General features: G+C 41.8%; 1 protein-coding gene across 1 annotated transcript in view; it reads right to left on the minus strand.

Moving 5' to 3' along the window:
• The window catches only part of RELN (reelin), a gene marked incomplete at its 5' end in the record, with an annotated part of 298882 nt that overhangs the window by 3191 nt on the left and 274228 nt on the right, over positions 1 to 21463 (minus strand). The window contains 10 exons of the mRNA XM_062580854.1: positions 8418 to 8516; positions 8920 to 9117; positions 10130 to 10349; positions 11367 to 11524; positions 11871 to 12032; positions 12825 to 12898; positions 16694 to 16869; positions 17403 to 17645; positions 18064 to 18170; positions 20054 to 20229. Coding sequence (XP_062436838.1) covers positions 8418 to 8516; positions 8920 to 9117; positions 10130 to 10349; positions 11367 to 11524; positions 11871 to 12032; positions 12825 to 12898; positions 16694 to 16869; positions 17403 to 17645; positions 18064 to 18170; positions 20054 to 20229 — 1613 coding nt within the window. The remainder of the gene's footprint in view (positions 1 to 8417; positions 8517 to 8919; positions 9118 to 10129; positions 10350 to 11366; positions 11525 to 11870; positions 12033 to 12824; positions 12899 to 16693; positions 16870 to 17402; positions 17646 to 18063; positions 18171 to 20053; positions 20230 to 21463) is intronic.

The following is a 21463-nucleotide window of genomic DNA, read 5'->3' on the forward strand; positions in this document are numbered from 1 at the left end:
ATATAAAATGCCAAGCAATTCCAAGCTGCTTCCCAGCTAGTTCTCCAAGGCTTTGCAAATTTCTTTACCTAATTTTACAGGCAACTAAGACTTATTTTCTTGCCACTGCAATATCTATACAGAATGAAATAATATCCATTTCTCAGTGACAATGAATGCACTTGGTGCAACATTTTGCACTCTTGCAGAAAGTTAGTGCTCTAGAGCATTTGGCAATTATGAGAGTGTTTAATATTCGAGCTTGACTTCTGACTTTCACTGGGATTCAGGACAGTCAGTGCTCAGACCAGAGCAAGCCACTGGAGGCAGCAGGTTAAGCAGCTGGCAAAGGCTACTGCTCCTAGCCGACCGGGAGTGCTGGGCATAGGGATACGTTTTAAATCCTGCTAAGGGCCTCACTGGCAGCTGGCAAATCACAATCCCCAACTCTCTGCAGAAGCAGCTGCCTTTGGTCCTGAGGCTGAGACTGCCTCGTCTTTAATTCGCCAGGCGCTGCAGCCACTGCCTGTGAAGAGGATACTTTGTCTCCTTGAACTCCCACCTCTCAGGAGAGTATCCTAACCATGAAGTGAGACAGGATGGAGCACCTCTCTGCCTGGAAAAGGCCACTCAGCAGCCAAAACACAAGAGATAGGACTGGAAGAAGAAAAAACAGCCTGCCTCTGAGTGGCCTTACTGTATGTACATGATTTTGAGTGCCCTCAGGGAATCAGCCTGGTGTTAACAGGAGCCACTTGAGATCAATCACAACTCTGATCTCCTGAGGGGAAGTACCGCTTCTTCCCTCATCTTTCCGGAAAAAGGCCTAACTAGCACTACCTTTGTGAATATCCATCCTTTTGAGATATGTGAGACCAAAGGGAGCATGCCAATGCTTTGGGCTGAAAAATTTGCCATTTCTGGAGCTGATTAAATTTAGGACTGAGCAAAGCTGTGAGATCCTTGGCTTGGGCAAAACTTTGGCCACTGGGGTGCACTCTGAGCTGTATTGCTTTGGTGCCTGGGGGCCTTCATGTTTCCCAGCGGCCTCCTTGCTGGTCTGATCTGCTCACTTTAGGAGATGATAGCTCAGCAGAGATAGTCAGGACAACCTATTTGGATACTGCTAGATAAACCTGGCCTATATTTCACTTTAAATGCCTAAGCATTTTGTATCTGGCCTTGAAGTTATGATGAAGACATTTAAAGCAAACAAACAAACAATAAGAAAAAGAAAGAAAAAGAAAGAAAATAAAACAGGAAGAAAGAAACAGTTCCCTAATATCTTAAAAGAAAGAAAGTGACTTACTTATTTTGCTACATATTCAATCTATTTTGGTATTTTATCAGATGGTCAGTTTGCTGAATGTTATAAGCAAAGGGAACAGACATATTTATTTCCTGTATTATGCTGAACACCACAGAAAGCAATGTGTGAGAAATAAGAGAAGTCTAAATTCCCAATAACCAAATGCTCTGTTTCTTACTTGCACTGACATAGTCTGAACTCATTCCCACCAAAGTCTGAGGTAGCTTTTCCACTGACTGGGATGGAAGTCACTTAAAAACTTCATGCCCATTGTAGAAAATGGCATCATTTCCACCTTGTTATAGTTAAATGTCTATACGCTATGAGGGTATAAGTTGGTATCCACAAAATGAGGCTAAGTATATATTTATTTTTCTAGAGTTAATTTTGCATATTGATAGGAGAAAAATACTTTATAATTGAGTCCAATAGTGCTTTTTAAGATGACAGTAAGAGTTATGTAATAAAGTTTGCAGGAGGAGCAGTTATACAATTCTTGCATTTGGTGGATTTAAAAATACTTTCAATACTATTAATAATGAATTGTGTTTGTATTTTTATAGCCTAATAAAAGGCTTTAGTTTGCTTTTTCTGTTATTTACTTGTTCAAAGTTCTTAAAATGTGCAGGGCAGCATCTAGCTGCATTAGGAATAAGGCTCCCTGTCCAGCCTCTGTAAGAGTGGATGTGGAGGGAACTCTTGTTTGGAGACATCACTGGAGACATCATCTTGGAGAAGTATGAAAAGGACTGTCGGCGTATACTGAGCCTTGTACTTTTTCACTGCACTCGCTAAACCTTTAGATGAAAAGTACAGATTCAAAATATCTCTGTATTGCTCATGAACAGCAAGATAAGCAATTATGAGGAGCAACTACTGCACAATCTAATCTACAGTTTTAAATGCCTTAATATAAATTAATAAATTAAAGACAATACTGCTCCAATTTACATAGCAAATCCTAAGTAACTTTCCAATGAAATCGTTGGAGTTATACTGTTTTAATACATACAATAAAGCAGTTAATGAGAAGGAATCACCCTGTATTTTTAGGCTTGAATAGAGCATTCTGATTATTGTATTATATGTTTCCTAAAGCACAGTTTGACTACACAGTCAGACTACTACAGTCTGCAATTTAAGAAATATAAAGATGGAACATAGCCAAATGGAATAAAAATTTCATGTAGAAAACCCAACATATTCTAATGTCATTGGCTATTTTCACATATTTGTTTTTAGCAATGAGAAAAAAATGGGACCAAAAATATTTGGATACCAAAACCAAACATGAACAAAGCCTTAGAAAACAGCAGAGGCACGCCTCTCAGGCCTGGGCTTGGGGTAAATTTTGTGGTCTATAAGGATAGTCCTCTAATTGGAAAAGTAACATAGTCTGAATTAAATCCTGTTTGCTCATATCAGTGCCAAACATTTTTTGACTCTGGTGAAATTAAGATTTGAACCCACAGCTCAGGTTAGCGGCATCTGTTAACTATGGCAGCACAAAGCAGCATGGTTACAAGAAACAAAATAACCACCTAGCAAATACGTGCTGTTGTTTTTAGGTCTAAAAGATCCTTACGACTTTGCTGTCATACATGTTCACTGGCATACACTGTGCGGCATTGGCTTCCACTCCTTGGTCGTTATTTACAGAAAAAAACGTGAAGTGCCTCTTGGAGCTGAGAGCAACATGCTGAGGCACCCTCTGCTCCCCAGTCCCATTGCGCTGCCACAAGCACTCATACTTGCTGGCAGGGGAGAAGCCTAAATGACATTCCCACCACTCCCCACTGCTGCACATGACCAGCAGCTGGACGAGGTGCTGGAGGTGCTGAACATGCTCTGCTGAGCTTAAATACCCCTGACGCTGCCTGAGGAAGAGCTGCAGGATCAAGGCCTTGCAGAGCACATCTCACAGAGTACAAGTGGTATTCCACAGACCCATCATGGACAAAACTTTGGGAAAGAACCGTATCTGTAACAGTAACATATATTTGTTATGGATTCAGGGAAAGCACTTACCTTACTCTAGTGTAAAACCAATGACAGCAAACAATGAAATACAACACAAGTTAGAAAATGCCTTTCAATGCATGCAGCACTGTGATTAGTCATAAAACCCTGATGAGGTTTAGAGGCAATATAGGACTTTTCATCTCTTTTGAAAATAAAAATTGAAAAAATTACTTCCTAATATTTCAAATCAATACTTATATTTTTATTTTCTATGAAATTCAGCATGCACTTTTTAGAAACATAATAGAAATGTTGTAAAAGCACAGACTGCATCATATTAAATTTGGCATAAATGTTGTGACTATTCAGATAATTACCTAATATTTGAACTCTTTTTCTTGTTTTTTATAAATATCTTGATACCCTTTAATTAAATGTATTTTTCAAATCATTGCTTTTTACTAGAAAAATGAAGCAGATGAAAATGCTTTTTCACATGAGCACTCTCTGTTAGAGCTAGAATATATAATTTGTATTTTAATGTTGCAAAATAGCATAAACATTCTTTGCACCAAATGCAACGTAAGTTTCTCAATAAATCATTTGTGCCAAAAATGTGAGACTATTTTGACAATGAAGAGCATGGAGTGATAGCTATGGAGGTATTAGTTCTTTTACCCAACAATTAACCATAAAAAATTCGTATGAGGGGAACCTTCTTGCATTCCTTGCACAAATCAAATTCCCATGGATTACACCACAAGTTTTGGGCTGCAAAGAAAGCAATATCAGACCCTTAGTTTTTAGTTTATTGTTGCCCTTTAGTTCTAAATGCCTTTGATTAGAGCTCAGTTTTTGGAGGTTACTAAGGGCCCACTTTATACACAAAGAGCAGGACTAAAGGCACATGCGAAAACCGTGCGTGATATTTGTGCAGCAGACAGGCTGAGTTGTACTCAGAAAAACAGTGTGCAAATGAAATGCAGAGTTGGAAGTGGGCTGTTCTTAGAGCATAAGTACACTGGCACAGAAAAGTACTCAAGATTTCTTAGGTCTGGGGTAAAATATTTCTTTATCCTAAGAAGAGCCACAGCCATGCAAGATGTGAGAGTTCTGCTCAAAGCTTTCTTTACAAATGAAGAGAATAAAAATGCTGCACTAACAAGGAATAATTGACTCTAGTTTAAAGGGACAGGACAACTTGATAACTAGCACCCTCTCCCCACCACGTGACAGAGATCAAGTATTCCTAAAATAAGGTGGTGAGTGGTTAGTTGGCAAGACTAATTCAGTGTAAAATTCCTATACTCATATACAATACCTATACTCAAAATAGGTTCAGTGTTTCACCTATTCAAAACATGCTCAGCTGAAGCACCATTTGCGGCTGCATTACAGCCTTAGCAATACTACTTTTTAATGAATGATTCAAATAATTCATTAGCAAATGGAATGACTCTAGATAATAAATGAGGCATCTGTCTGGCCTTTCTTATCAATGCCATGTATTTTGCATGTCCATATGATCTGCAAGTTAAAATAGGAAGGTTTTTTCCTCCAGCTAACTATCTGGGGACCAGAAAGGAAACAAAGGAGTTGCATTCAGAGAATGTGTTTGGTGGTTAGAGGATGACGTCCTTTGACTCAGAAATCAATTTGACTGAACACACTGTGATGACTCCGGCTATGAATCAGCTATAAGCTGTATCTGCACTGCAACTTGGCAGCTGGGCTCACGACAGAATAAATTTCAAGTGTTTGAACTGTCGAGAAGAATTGAGTTTTCTTGTATATTCTCAGATATTCACAGATTCATCCCTGAGAACGGGCAGTCTCTGACAGTCACAGGACCATCAGGAGGGCAGGGACCTCTGAGGAGCGGCAGGGAATAAAATCATGAAAATTCTTGGTAATGATGCATCTCTGCAGACAGCTGGCCCTGCAGGCAGGCGCCTTCCCAGCCTGCCTTCCTCTCCAGCTGCTGGCCCAGCACCTGAGTGTGCAGCCCTGCACCTCGGGGTATGAAGGCAACCCAGACAACAGAGGGTGCCCGGGGGATCTGGGAAAACTAGGCCCCTTTGTCAGCTCGGAGGATAGTGCAAAGAACAGGAGAGGGGTGTGGAAGCCAGGAGTTTCTCTACACCTGAACCCACACCTCCCTGGGTATGTCAGCTTACTCCTGCCACTAAAGCAACTCATCTGACTCTGAATTTGCCTCCCTTGGCCTCCCTGCCATAAGGAAAGGCAGCTGAAGGGTGATCAGACCACACTGATAGCGTACAAAAAGGCTGGCGTACAGAGCTTGACAGTTTGTACGGGGTATATATGGTGTCTGTGCACCCCTGCCTCTGTGCCTGAGAAAAGGACGTGAGAGCTTGCCTGCTGCAGCCACGTGGATACACAGATCACTTACAGACATGAAAATCTACGACTTCTGTGAGCAGGGCTTGAAATGGGGCAAGTGAGGATAATTTCGATGGTGCCCAGAGAGGTATTTGTCTATGTTCATTAGCTGGAGTCTCTTTTAAGTGTCTGAAGGAGTGTAAGGATTATAAAGGAGTTATGAAAGGACAGAGTGCAAACCACACTAGATGGGGACCACCAGCAGGTACTGATGCCAAGGGTGTTCTCAGCTTTCTGAGTCTAGGTAGGAGTGCTAGCAAGTATGACTTTCAGTTTGGGAGGTACAAATATTTCCCAGGCTATCTCTGCTTTGGAAGGATGAGCCAGGCAGAAGCCTACTGATTCTCCAATGGGTCCCTGTATAAATATTGGAAGCAGGTAATTACATCATCAACCAATTGCTTGGTTTTAGTTTCTCTCTGCAGCCATGCTGGAGCAAGCCCTGGGTAGCTATTGGCCACAAAACTCTTCTCTGGGAATGCTGGTGGATGGGATATGGCATGGTCAGAGTACCCACAGGGCAGTCCCTGCTTGGCCTCTTGCTAGAGAGCTAACCTGGCGAGTTGGCTTGTTCTTCCTGGGAGCAGGCAGGGTTTCTGTGCAGAGCGAAATAGCAGAGCTAAAAGAGATATTCCCACAGGAGACTTGGGTTCTATCTACAAAGAACAGCAGTGCTTCCTTTAAGAAAGCTTTACAAACACTTTCTCAAACTTTTAAAAGTTTTAAAATAGAACTTAAGAGCTCCACAGAATATTTTGATGAATTGGAAGCTGCAGCTAGATCTTAAAGAACAGAAGAAAGGTCAAAGCTGCCTATAAGGGCTGAGTGCGTGCTGGACGTGTAAACCAGATGTGCCACATTGTGTAATCCTGCTGCTCCAGAGGCAGCACATCTCACGTGCTGTAGGCAGCAGGGACTGAAATTCTTCACCTGACCTGCTGGTGGTATTCTGCCGTGGCACTGTATTTAACAGTATCTGTTAAGGGAGAAATCTGTCATGGTCTATCTTCCTTTGTGGGCTGTGCCTGGCGTCACACACAGGTTGGCCAACGGAGGATGCACATCCAGCACACGGAGCGCAGAGTGGAAACTCTGTTTCTAGCCTGACTTTTTGGCCAACATCCAGAAGACCCTCAAATCTCTTTAACAGGAGAAAAAGAAGAGGAGGAGGGAAGAGGCACTGTCTCTATATATGGTTCGTCTTCTAGGCAAAATATGATTGCTTGCTATGGCATTTCTATTGCTTTCTCCATTCTAATTTAAAATATCTCACATAACTGATATATCGCCACTCAGCTTGTATGTCTAGTCTACAGCTTGGTAGATCTCATTGTCAAAGAAGCTCTCCAAAATTCAGCTTAAGAATTCCTTTTTTCAAACTTCACCTTATTTCTATGTACATCCCCAATTCAATGCTCAGATTGGCAAGTAATATTATACTATTTTTTTCCAGCTACTTTTTCATTTTATTTCCTTTTTTATTTGCAAGGCAGAAAAAAATGAAAATATTTCAGAACTGCCTGTTCCCTTCTCTATGCTTCCTAAACACAGCGAACCTCCTGTAGGTTCACACTCTTTCATATCTTTATCTATGCATCACCTTACCGCCATTGATTAACTAAGCCAGGAATCTCATCCATCCCTCTGTTCCTTCAAGCTTTAAGCTTAATGTTATGGAAGCAGAGCCCAGCAAGGTGTGTAAAAGCAACACAACATGTACAGCTACCCAGGGTGGGACCAGTTTGGTTTGTGGTTGATATGAATGCCATGCAAGCTGGTGCTTCTTGGTGGAAAGAACAACAGGGCTAACTAGTGATCAAGTAATCCACTTTGCTGTTGTTACAAAACATTACTTGCAATGCCTCTGCTAATTCAGATTTTAAGACAGAAACCTCATGGTAACAATTACACAGTCTGGAGGTTATCCAAGCCTAATTTTGTCATTGCTGTTTTTTAAATTTTTCAATAAAAGGAATGTTTGAACCTATCTATGGAGCAGACACGCTTCTCTCTGCCAACCACTGTCAGCGATGAGCTCCCGCCCGTCAAGCCACTAGCATTTCACTTCTACTGGAACTAAATTGTTAGAGAAAAAGCAGGTCATCTCCTTGTGATGTAACACCAGAAAAACGGGTTAGCTGCGAGTGAAACCCATCTCAGGAATGGGAAAATCAAGAGGGTGAAGACACTTGGTAAAATCTTGACAAGGGGATGAATATAGAGCTTGGACCATAGGAACCTGATATAGTGAACCCTGTTTCTGAACAGTATCCGTCTTACTAAAAAAGGAAATGAATAAGGCATTAGTTGCTAATGCAGATTTTTCAGAGGCTGATTACATAACAACATTACCCTGCACAAAGAACAACACAGCGGAGTATTTTGTATCTTTGAAAGGATATAAACTAGCCTTATATGGCAGCATAGTGGTGAACACAAATATCCTTTCTTATGTCCCAGCACAAAATATTTCACAGTTGCTGCTGCAGGACTGGAGGAACACACCAATGCTTGGAGGTGACAGAGCCCCGCTTTCCCTCCTGCATTTCTCCACTCTGCACAACCCGTACCCCTGCTGGGCCACTGCATCTCACGACTGCCTTGACCATTGATGGTTGCAGTCAGGGCCGAGTATGAGCCAGCACTGGTTCTCAGAGGCTTCCCTGTGCCACAGCAGTTCTTACTGAGCTTAACCCTCGAGCCACGCTGAAGGAAGGTCAGTGCTTTCTGGGGTGGGGTGGGATGAGGTGAAGCTGATACTTACAGGACGACTTCTACGTGGTCCAAAGCCCACTGATCATGACCTGTTCCGCTGTGCCGGGGCTGCCACCAGCGCAGTAAGACTCCTTTCACTCGTGCCTCCCTGCAATCGCAAAGGCAAGAGCCTGTGAGAGCTCCTGGCTGTGAGCGGTTTGTGCCTCCCCATCTCCTCCCCAAACAGGAACTGAGAGCAAAGTCCAAGTATCATCTCTACACCACTAAACATTAATACACCATACACATGGAAGATTTAATGACAAAAAATACAGTTCAGGTGGGATTTTTAAAATATTTTTTCTCTCATATCTTTAAAACAAATATTTGATATTTCTTTCAATTATAGTGATGAACACTAGACTGATTTTTTTTAATCAGCCTTCCCCTTAAGCTTCCTTCTACTCTCTCTTCAACCTTCATTTTCCTGCACAGTGATGCCAGATAGACTCCTTCCTAGCAGAAATACATCTTGTGCATTCAGAGGTAATGAAATGAGACTGGGTACTCACAGGGGAACATTATAAGACACTCTTTGGGCTTGTATAAAGTCCTTTGGCTGATGCTGTGCAATTACTTGCCATGTAATTCCATTATTTACACTGTACTGGAGGAGCACTGCCTTGTCTACAGTGTTAGGATCACTCAGGTTGGTATTGCAACTGTCTGTTTGTGAAATACTTCCAATTTGCAAAACAAACATGATTTTGCTGTAAAACACAAAGAGAAAAGGTATTTTCAATATACAAAAAGTGGTCACACAGGAAAAATAGCATTTTCAGGTTTATTGTAGTCACCATTCTAAAATTGTGAGCATTCTCCAGAATCATTACTTTTAACAAGCAAATAAACTTTTCGCACGTTTCTAAAACACAGCCCTCCTTTTAAGGTTATAATTTACTTTGTATAACATATTCCATATATTTGGAGGCTATCAATACAATATTACATTGTTTCTGCACAAAGCTCAGATGAATAAACAATATAATAAGGAAACAAGTGTATAAAAAGCTTAAAAAGGGAGAAAGAAAGCCTAAATATAAAAAAGTACCTAAAAGATTCCTAATATTCTCCCTGGGTGTTCAAATAACAAATTAAGAGCCTAATTTATATCTGGCCCGTTTGCTGATCCATCCTGTTTCTAATCACAGTTTAGACAATTAGCTAGCTATGAATCCAGTCCAGTGAGCTGTCGCTCGGGTAAGAGCCAGCACGGGCTGCTCACGTTTGTTATTCCACAGCCAAAGGGACTCAATAGATGAAAATGATACTCCGGCTCGTTGGCAGCTGAATACAATTTTCTATAACAATGGAAGAAGAAAATGAGTCTGTAATTACTGACAGCATTGCTCCTCATGCATGACTGCTGTGGAGGCACGGAAACACGGGATTCGCCTTATCAGGCACTGGCCCAGGCAGTCTGGTGTCCAGGCTTTGCCAATGGCTTCAGCTTCAGCGCTGGCTTACAAGGCAGCGCTTTGTTGCACATGATGAAAACATCTGACCCTTTCATCTGACATTGCTTCCTCCTCACTCTCCAACTCCCAAATGAAAGCCATGAAACATTTTGCCAGCCCTAACATTTATCTGCCAGCCAAGCCCGACCACACGGTTCAGCAGGTCAGCCCATCCTCATCAATACTGGACCACACGACTTCACGTGCCTATAAAGTTTGTTTTCTCGTGAACTCCTAAAAGAGCATTTTAGGCGCAGAGTACTACCTTGCTCGAGTGAGATCCAGAGGCTTAGTCACAGCTTGCCGTATTTGACAACCATTAAAATACAGCGAGTCTCCATGGGCATAGGGTGCCAGCTGTCCACATCCATTCCCTATCACTCCCCCTTGAATGGTTTCCCAGTTTATTTCAGTGACTCTTTCAGATTCAAAATTATCTTTAATATAACTGGGGAGATCATGGCTAAAAACAGAGCAGTCGTCACCTAGAAATGACATAGTGAAGTTAAAAAACACGCAAAAAAAGAATAGAGAAAAATCAGAAACAGTTCATTGAAATTCCATTCAAGGTTGTGGCCCAATACACAGTGTGACTACAGGCTGGGTGTATTTTGGCAGAACCATGAATAATGTGCACGTAACTGTACAACATTCATTTCTGGAAAGTTGAGGCTTCAAGTCTGTTCTTATTTACAGCAGCGTAACTTCAAAAATTGCAATAGGATCTCTTCTCTTATACATCGGTGGAAATAAGAGAAACCTCAAATCACCACATGAATGGAAATACCTCTAAAACAGGGAAGGATTTGAACCTTGTAAAGTTATGAGACTGTCCTGGAAGACAGTAGACATTCCAGCTCCACTCCCCATAGAGCATCTATAACAGTGCAAGTCTGTGGAGTCTCCTTCTCTGGAGACAGTCAAAACCCACCTGGAAGCGATCCTGTCTAACACGCTCTAGGTGACCCTGCTTGAGCCTGGAGGTTGGACTAGATGATCTCCAGAGGTCCCTTCCAACCTCAACCATTCTGTGATTCTGTGATAATGTCATGGGGGCACCCAAGTACTGCTGGTCATGTGCCTAACGGACGGGGAGGATTCCAGCAGAATAGTCTGTCTTTATATTGTGCATTTATATTGTGCAGAACTGAATCCTTCATAAGTGACAATCTACAGTCTGGTCTCCACACACACATCAGCTGGAAGTGAAGTACCCTTGGAAGGAGGACAGGTGGGAAAGCCTTTTCTGGGTAAGCAGGTAGCCACAGTATGCCTTCAAGGAATACAGTGCCAAACAACAAAGAGTATTGATTCAATCCAGAAATAATAAAAGGAGGGAATATCTACTATTTGCAGTCCTTTCAAAATATGAATTTGTAATCTGTTACTTAAGTATTCCAGTGGTGAATTTAGACAGGCTCGATCACTCTTTATCTTTTTCTTTAGTTTTGAACTAGATTACAGAGTATCACATGTATAAAAAGGAACTGAAGAAATGAAACCTTGGTAGCCTTCATCACAAATGCAAACAGCTCCTGTTGTGCAATATCCGTGACCACTGCAGAGCTTCGGGCACGCTTCCCCGATGTACACGTGGTCAATTGCCCAGCTTTGCTGCTCTAGTTCTTCTCCTTTCTGAATCCACCTGAACTGGGTTGCACTTCAAATACAAAAATACAAACACCATATTGTGATATATCTAGCAATCAAACATGTCTCCACAGTGACATTGAAACACGCAGGCAGTAGATGACATGAAAAATGTTGTATGAAAGGGTGGTGCCTGTAATAACTGGAAACACCCAGGCCAAGTAGGTGGCATTAGGTCATTGGCAGCACCACTGCTATTAACAAAAAGCATCTTCAGAGTCATTAATTATGTATCAGATCTAAATCCAGCAATGAAGAAGCATTTTTTAATTCAGGAGTTGATCCAAACTAACTGTGCTAGTGAGACAGCTGACGTTGTTACAGGCCCGCAGTGAGCCGACCTTTCGGTAACCTACCTGGATGAGACATGATCAGGCAGCTGGATCGTTATTCTTTTCCACATAGAGCTATTGACAGAGTTATAGATGGTAGCTTCGTGGAACTGAAATGGGGAGCAGCCAATGCTATTAGATGAGGAAGGAAGACAGTGTGTCTGGACGAGCTGCCATGAATCTGTCCTGTAGGGAGCAAAGAAAATGTGTTTTTAGAAGAATCAGAAGAATAATGAAGCTGGCAATCTCTGAGGTCATGATATTGGTTATCTCACTAAGCAAACCCAATAGATTTGCAGCAATAGTTTCCATGCTTTGTTGCCACAAGAAGTGAGAGGTTAAGGCCCCTGTGCAGCTACGAAGACTTTCCAGCATCAGGCGTAAGCGTTCTGAATCGCATGCTGATGGCGCTTTGAGCAGAGTCGAGCCCAGTGCTCCTCTGAGCTGCTTCAATACAAGGACTTATTTAGCAGGCAGTTCCCTAGACCCTCTCTTGCAGTGCCCAAAAAAAGAATTTGGCAGAATTTGCTCCACCTTCACCCATAAGCATTTGAGCACAGACTATAGCTTCACTTTTGTGAACCACAATGCACTATCACACTACAGCACAGGAAACAGAGTCATTAGTTCGTTGCGAGTTAAAGAACAAATTAGTTACGCATCTTCCTCTTTACTGTGGCTTGATCTTAAATATACAGCCCTGTACCATACTAAACCAACAGTTCCTTATGACCATGGTTTTCTGTAAGCACATTTTTAACAGGAACATGCTCGCAAACTGCTGGTGCAGGTTCAAAGCTAAGACCCTTCCCACAGCTGGGATAAATTATGAAGAGACTTTACAGGCGTTATGTAGATAAATCCCAGTGCTTGCAAACTGGATTAGTTCAGATCCTGTTACAAGAGGACTATTGAAGTGATTGTTTTAATAAATAATAGCACTCTAGGTTGATTTGGGCCCATTCAGCTCTTGTTTACCTGGCGTCTTTAGTGTACTCCAGCATCACAGAATGGAGGTCACCACATGAAGTTGCCTCACAGCCAACCACAATCTGTAGCACAGATTAAAAAAAAAAAAGGCTGCTGTAACAAGTCAGGTAGACATTTAATGTGATATATAACGAAGTTGTGCTCTCCTTTTTTCCTTAAGGGGGATATAAAAGAGATTGCCAATATAGATCTTGGAAAAAAGTCTGGATGGAAAACAAAGAAGGTAATACTTTAGGTATTGCTTTTACTTAACTTTACTTTATTGTTACCGTTATTTTCAAACAGAAGCCAAATCCTAAGATCCTAAATATCAAATTAAATACCCAAACAAATGTTGTTTCTGAAACACTAGGATCTGGTAGCTCCTCAGCGTTTCAGAAAGTGAAGTACCTAACTAGGCATTAGTTACCCATGAAATTTAGAACCCATAATACTAAATGTGGGAGGGAACCTCAATTCAATCCAATTTAAAAACAGAATTGTTCTGAGTATTTGGAACAATAAACAGATCTGTGTCATGTTAAGAGTGGAAAGATTACAGCTAACGGCACAGTACTGAACAGCCAACAAACAGCTGCGTTTCAAGAGCTTCAAATGCAAACGGCAGCCATGCACTACAGCTCAGATCTTGGTTTAGAAATAAAATATTTTGTTGTGATTGGTGTGGAAAGAGGAGAAAGTCATGAGAAAAGCTTTGCAAAGAGAGCTTAGTAATATGAACCTCCCAATGTTTACGGGTTGTCATAAATATAAGAAAAAGGTGATTGGAGTAAAATAAGCAGGCTGGGGCATCTTAGTATGTAGTATTACAAGGCAGGTCAGACTCTTCTTTTATGTAGTTTCAGCAAAGAAGGTATGCTGTGCAGGTGGAGCAAGCAACGAATATGTTATACAGTTAATATAAAACAGCAAATGTTAAGAAAGGGTGAAAATATTGATTAATAGAAGATGGCAAATCCTGAACCTGCCTTGTTAGACAGAATAGCAAGAAACAAACATAAGAAGGAAACAGATGATTATTTTAATGACTTTGCTTACATATTAGTTCCTGTCTTATTTAAGACTATATGGTGCTTGGGGAAGGGCCCAGAACATTTCTGGACAACAACTGCATAGATATTCTGGCTAGTATTCAAACATCACTTCCTCCAAGCTCAAGAGCGGTGCATCCCTATGAGTAAGAAGTGCAGCAAAGGAGGCAGGAGACCTGCATGGGTGAGCAAGGAGTTCTTGGCCAAATTCAGAGAGAAGAAGAAAGTACACAGAATGTGGAAGAGGGGACAGGCTCCTTGGGAGAATTACAGGAATTTAGTCAGAGTATGTGGAGCTGCGTCGAGGAAGGCTAAGGTCCAGATGGAATTGAGTCTGGCAAGGGATGTTAAGGACAACAGGAAGGGCTTCTTCGAATACATCAGCATCAAGAGGAGGACTAGGGAAAATGTGGGCCTGCTACTGAATGGGGCGGGGGCCCTGGTGACAAGGGATACAGAGAAGGCAGAATTACTGAATGTCTTGTTTGCTTCAGTCTTCACTGCTAAGGGCAGCCCCCAGGAATCCTGCAGCCTGGACGTGAGGGAGAAAGTCTGGAGAAGGGAAGACTTTCCTTTGGTTGAGGAGGATAGGATTAGAGACCTTCTGGGCAGGCTAGACATCCACAAATCCATGGGCCCGGATGGGTTGCACCCACGGGTACTGAGGGAGCTGGCAGATGTTGCCAGGCCACTCTCTGTCATCTTTGAAAGGTCCTGGAGAACTGGAGAGGTGCCTGAGGACTGGAAGAAAGCCAGTGTCACTCCAGTCTTCAAAAAGGGCAAGGAGGAGGACCCAGGCAACTATAGGCCAGTCAGCCTCACCTCCATCCCTGGAAAGGTGATGAAACAGCTCATTCTGGATGTCATCTCCAGGCATATGGAGGAAAAGAAGGTGATCAGGAGTAGCCAGCATGGATTTACCAAGGGGAAATCCTGCTTAACCAATCTGATAGCCTTCTATGATGGAATGACTGGCTGGGTAGATGAGGGGAGAGCAGTGGACGTTGTGCACGTTTACTTCAACAAGGCTTTTGACACTATCTCCCATGGCATCCTCCTACATAAGCTCTGGAAGTGTGGGTTAGACAAGTGGACAGTGAGGTGGATTGAGAAGTGGCTGAAAGGCAGAGCTCAGAGGGTCGTCATCAGTGGCGTGGAGTCCAGTTGGAGGCCTGTGGCTAGTGGCGTCCCGCAGGGCTCAGTACTGGGTCCCATCCTGTTCAACTTCTTCATCAATGTCCTGGATGGAGTGGGGATGGAGTGCCCCCTCAGCAAGTTTGCAGATAATACCAAGCTGGGAGGAGTGACTGACACACCTGAGGGCTGTGCTGCCATTCAGAGACACCTGGACAGGCTGGAGAGTTGGGCAGAGAGGAATCTCATGAGGTTCAACAAGGGCAAGTGCAGAGTCCCCAGGGGAAAAATAACCCCAGGCACCAGAACAAGCTGGGGGCCGACCTTCTGGAGAGCAGCTCTGCAGAGAAGCACCTGGGAGTGCTGGTGGATGACAAGTTGACCATGAACCAGCAATGTGTCCTTGTGGCCAAGAAAGCCAATAGTCTCCTGGGGTGCATTAGGAAGAGTGTCGCCAGCAGGTCGAGGGAGGTGATCCTGCTCCTCTACTCAGCCCTGTGGAGGCCTCATCTCGAGTACTGTGTTCAGTTCTGGGCTCCCCAGTACAAGAGAGACATGGAGCTACTAGAGAGAGTCCAGCATAGGGCTACAAAGATGATCCGAGGGCTGGAGCACCTGCCCTATGAGGAACCTGCCCTACAAGAGCTGGGCCTCTCCAGCCTGGGGAAGAGAAGACTGAGGATGGATCTTTTCAATGTGTACAAGTACCTGAAGGGAGGGTGTCAAGGGGACAGGGACAAACTCCTTTCAGTTGTCCCGTGTGACAGGACAAGAGGCAATGGGCAGAAACTGAAGCACAGGAAGTTCCACCTGAACACGAGGGGGAATTTCTTCACTGTGAGAGTGACGGAGCACTGGCACAGGTTGCCCAGAGAGGTGATGGAGTCTCCTTCTCTGGAGATCTTCAAGGCCCGCCTGGATGCAACCCTGTCTACCATGCTCCAGGGGACCCTGCTGAGCAGGGAGGTTGGACTAGATGATCCCCAGAGGTCCCTTCCAACCTTACTGATTCTATGATTCTATATTTTGTTATGACCATTTACTGTATTCAGAGCTCCAGCTTAAAGGAAAATGCTGAGAAATTTTGATTATTTGGATCATTTTCCATGACAGAAGTAAGTTGAAGGGGTACTCTTCTGCTCTGCACACGTTTGTGTTTCCAGTAAGCCATCCCGCTCCACGCTGCTGCTACCTTGCTTGTTCATTAGGCTGGGGGAAATGGCGTGTAGGTGTTCCAGGCTGCAGACTGCATTCTCTTCATCTTGTCTGCATTTCCAAGGTCTGTGCAAGTCTCTCTCTCTCTCTCTCTCTCTCTCTCTCTCTTTCTTTCCTTATTTCTTTTTGCACTACTGCTGTGGTTCCTAGTGCCAGCTATTTTCACTTTAGGAAATAATTCCCACTGTATCTTATGATCCAGTTGCCAATAATTTCAGCAGACAGGGATCAGACTCCCAGTCCATCTCAGTAACCTCCAGAGCATACAGACAATCAACACAACTTGACATTTAACATTCATGCAATTTTTCTGATTCCTATTACCTACACTTTAGAATTTCCTTTAAAATCTAATAAAAAGGCATTATTATTTATTCATCCAATTGTGCATCCTAGCTGGAGCAGTGAGAATTTCTGGAGACAAATTAGATAATTTTTATTGCATACTTTACTTTGGAGAAAAAGAACATTTCTTACTTTAAACTGCATCATGTATCCTGGTTGTATAATTAGCTCCCTGGAGGACAGGATGTTGTGTGTTTTATCTTTTTTCTTATTTGGCCAGTAGAGATGAAATGATGGATTTCCACAGAAACCTGCAGTCCTGACTGCATTAGGGTAAAAACTCCAATTTTCTTCATGAGAGGTGCCTTCTATTAACATGAGTGAGATACAGTTACCGCATTGTCTCAGTAAATATCAAGGCTTAATAACGAACTCACAGAATCACTAGATATAGTACTTCAGAAATATAAACACTACATTTATGCTAACTATCATGACACAGAATAAATAAGTTACTAACAGACCTAACAAAAAATCAGCTCCAGATAGGTAATTTAGATTGTTTACACAACAATATTTAAAAAGATAACATTAAATAAAACTTTCGTATATAAATGATTTATATATTGTCCTTAAATGAAATGACTTGGACTAAAATAATATTTTCTACCTTTCATAAAGGTATGTATATACTGGTGTATACCAATATTTACATCTCTCTCTCCCCCCCGCCTCGTATTTGTGCACCCCGTTAGTAGCATGCAGAATAGTATATAAACTCAGTCTTAGTCTACGGTATAAAAGATTTGCACAGCTAAAAATAAGTGTTCTTGCAAGCTCATAGAGCTACATTAAATGAGATAATGGCAGACTACAGAGTAGTTGTCACAGCCTGTCTTACCATCATCAAATGTATCTACCAGCTGGCTGGGGTTGATCTCTGCTCCTCCGATCAGAACGTTGTCCAGTGCCCACTGCGCACGGTCGGGGCCGGAAACCACGATGCCATTGCTAATGGTAAAGGGCTGCCACCAGCGTAGGCGGGTTGTATTGGTCAGAGCGTCTTCGGGGAGGAGGATGTAATCATGCCTGACTGAAATGTATTTTTGGTAATCCATCTCATGAAGCAAAGTCCAAGATATTCCTAGAATGAAATGATTGAGGCTTAGCAATAAAAGCAAACGTACAGTAGAATCTTCTAAAAGATCAAAGGAAGACAACAGCAAAACAAAAATAATAGTTATGGTCTTTTGAAAGAAAAATCTTAACTTCCAAGGGTAGCAGGCAACTGCCTTGCAGAGTAATCTTGTAATCATATAAGGGGAACAAATTGACTGGAATCCACTGATTAATAAAATCTGGCAGGAGGATTAGGGAAAACTTCTGAGTAATAGATGAAAATTTTAGATGATGAAAAACTTTACAAAGACAAAAATGCCTTTGTAATTAAAAGTTATCATTTTTGATCCTCTCTGAAGCCTTCTCAGATGCTTACGGTGCATGAATAGTGCATGAATACACAACAAAGTTGTAGCTAAGTTGAAACTACAACAGGTACTTGCCTCCATCAACTGAATAATCTAGCAGCACTCCCTCCTTTCTGCAAGTTGGTCTGTGACATGTTGTCATGTTGTTTTCACTCCCAATTCTCCCCCAATACTGTAGAAATCTAAGGGTAAGCGCACTGATGGTTACTCACAAAAAACATCTGTTAAAGGTATGCACAAATCAACAAGTTTGCTTTCTATTGGCAGATACACTGAAAATGTTTAAAATGACAACACTTTCAAGCAAGTGACACTGATCTATGTACAGAGCTACGATTTCTAAAAACACTGCCTAATGATTCCTACAAAGCAGGCATATTTAAGAGTAAGCATGGGAATTTGGGTAATTAGTTTTCTGAGAGTGACTTCAAGCAAGGAAATGAGAGAATTAAATAAAATAATATTTTTTTCACTAGAACTCAAGGAAGGAAGGAAGGAAGGAAGGAAGTGTGAGAAAACAAGCAAAAAGTTTTGTGAAGATTTGCCTCCTCTGATGAAATGACAAAACACGTGGATGAGGAGAGAGAAGTGGTTGTTGTCTACTTTGATTCTAGCAAGACTTTCAACATGATCTCCTGCAGGGTCCTCGATTCCAAGTTGAGATATTACAGTTTATTTGGGTAGACTATTAGATTGATGGAAAACTATCAGTTTTTTGGGGCTTTAAGGTTTGTACTCTGCCTCTAGTTACTAATGGACATCCTCAAGAGTCTATCCTGGGACCTATCCTGTTAAATATCTTATATCAATAACCTGGAGGATGTGATAGCTGTCACCATCAAGTTTGTGGACAACACCAGATAGGAGTGTTGATATACTTGAGGTCAGAACTGCCATTTAGGAGGACCTAGAAGGGCTAGAGGAATAGGCCAACAGGGCTCCTCTGCCTCCAGGGAAAGATGCCTCACTTGCTCACCCCTGTGGTATGTCCTTAAACCTTCCTCTGTGCTCACTGTCCTGGCAGGAGAACTATCCTTTTTGTTAAGGGTATTTTTCTGTCACAGTAATGAGTTGAAGCAACTCTTGGAGGGACCTCACAGACTCCACAGCCAGGAAGAGGTAAGTGGCAAGTGGGGGGATCTGGGCTGGGTGCAAGTTGGTGCTAGTGTTACTGAACCATTACCTTACCTTAGCCTTGTCTGAGGATGCCCTTTGGGTCTAAGGCTGGTGGTGTAAATATCTCCCTGTGTCACCACCAGGGTATAGCCACCAAAAGCTATTAGATATTCAGTGAACCCCATGCTTTCCTGGTTTTCAGTGAAAAGAAGTTTCCTCGGCCATTCTGCAGTATTAAATACTTTCCAATCACTTCTCTAAAATCTTTATGAAAGCCTCCAATAAGGCATGTAAAGCACATAAATGCACTGAAAAACACCTATGGATTGCTGCAAACATCCTCCTTGCGAATGCCACACGAACCTTCTTGAACATGGTATCAGATTAAATCCAATCCTTTCATAATCCAACTTTACTAGAAACAGTCTGCATTTCTGATATAAATATTTTTGGTAACTTTGTCATCTTAGCTTTCTTGTTTATTGACATGATCCCCAAAGCCTGTTACTTTCCATCCTGAATAAGCAAAAGCAGACACATTCTGCCCCCAGGACTCACCAATTTCCTAGCCCCTGCCAAGATGGCATGAAGCTAAGGCAGACAGTGATGCAGTCTCCAGCCCTGCAGAAACCGTACTAAGATTCTGAACGCAAATTGCCTACCGAGACTGCAAACTCTTTGACTTCTATTCACCGAGCAGCACAAGGGATATGACATAAATAACAAATGATAACTGAGCTCTCAGAGTTGAGTTAAAAATCCCTTGCTCATGGAAACAATGAGTAAAATGTATCATTGCCATCTTTGGATATATCTCCATATCTTATGGAGATAACTCCGTATTTGTGGTGGCCCAGGATTTCTCTAAGCTGTATCATCTGCCGCTTTGTCAGAATTTCCCTGCTAAAATGAATGTGACCAGATAATGCATAGTAGTAACGTGACATACTTTGCACCCCGCAGGTCCAGATCTTGAGTGACAGCCTCCCTCACAGTTGCACCTCCAAAATACAAGGCTGTGTCTTCTGCTAGAATCCCACACTCAGTACAGGTACTTCCACCTTCTAAGGACATCCATAAATCTGGTTTAATTTCTTCATTGTCAAAGCGCTCTTTCAGGAAAGTCTGTAAAGCAGGTGTATAACATAAAGCACAATCACAAGTAATTCTGATCTTAAGTCTCTCTGATGATCACAGCTGGAACTGACCTTCTAAACATGCTTAAAGGGCACAATGAACACTGTAAAGATTTTTTTCCATTGTGACTGAAGGATTAGACATAATACCTTTCATCAGAGTTGCTCCTGAAATTAATATATTACATGTGAAAATACTTTAGGGCTAGATTTTAACATACTTGGGAGGTAATTCACCACACTAGAATTTGCATGCACAAATGAATGGGTCTAATTAACAACTGTGGTTATTTAAAACTCCATAACACCACACCATAACATATTTAATATGCATGGGAGATACCGCTATTCTGTATTTTCTCCCCAGAAAAATTTGTACTGCAATGAAATTTTAGGGTTATTGTAGTGAACACGCTTCTATGCAACAGTCTGCACAAATATTTGCAGTAAAAAACATCTAGAATATATCTCTGATTTCCACTTACCTCCAGCTGTGCAGGGTATGAAGGGAATCCTGGCATGAAGGAGAAAATAGTAAAATTCTCCTATACTTTAATAGAGCCAGGATTCTATCCCAAATGTTTTTAATGTGAGGAACACATTACTAATTAAAAATGGCAAACAGATAATGACATTTATTCATGTAATTAGTATCCCAAATGAAAAACAGAAGGTCTTAACAGTTAAATGACATGAAAACCGAAATGTTAAATAGTTATATTCTCTTAAGAGAGAATGCTGCTTAACTTATTGTTTCTGTGCAGCACGTACTTACTCTGTTCCCATCTGGTAATGAAAAGACGAAACAGCAAACCATGAATTTTTAAATAATTTGGAGTTCCTTACGTATTCTTTTCTACATATTTTAAATTTTCTAGATATTTTAAATTAGCAGCATTTAACTACATTTCACTCTCTTGTTGTATGATAACACTAGTAACAGCTAGGTGAATTAGTTTTATGTCAACTGAAGTTCAAGCCTTTTCTTGTGTTCCCTACTCTAATAAAGTCCTTCATGATAAAGATAAACTTGCTACAGATATTTATCAAATATGATCTTATGTGCAAGGGTGATCTTTTTCTAATGATAACCTAAGGATGAACAGGGAGCTTTATTAATGCAATATCTAAGAACAAGTGTGTCCATTGGCAAATGTCCTGAAGCTGCTGTGACAGGTTTGTTGAAAAATTGGTAAGAGGGCTGGGCAGTTCAGGTCTGAAAA

This window comes from Rhea pennata, chromosome 1, assembly GCF_028389875.1.
Source record: "Rhea pennata isolate bPtePen1 chromosome 1, bPtePen1.pri, whole genome shotgun sequence".
Lineage (NCBI taxonomy): Eukaryota > Metazoa > Chordata > Aves > Rheiformes > Rheidae > Rhea > Rhea pennata.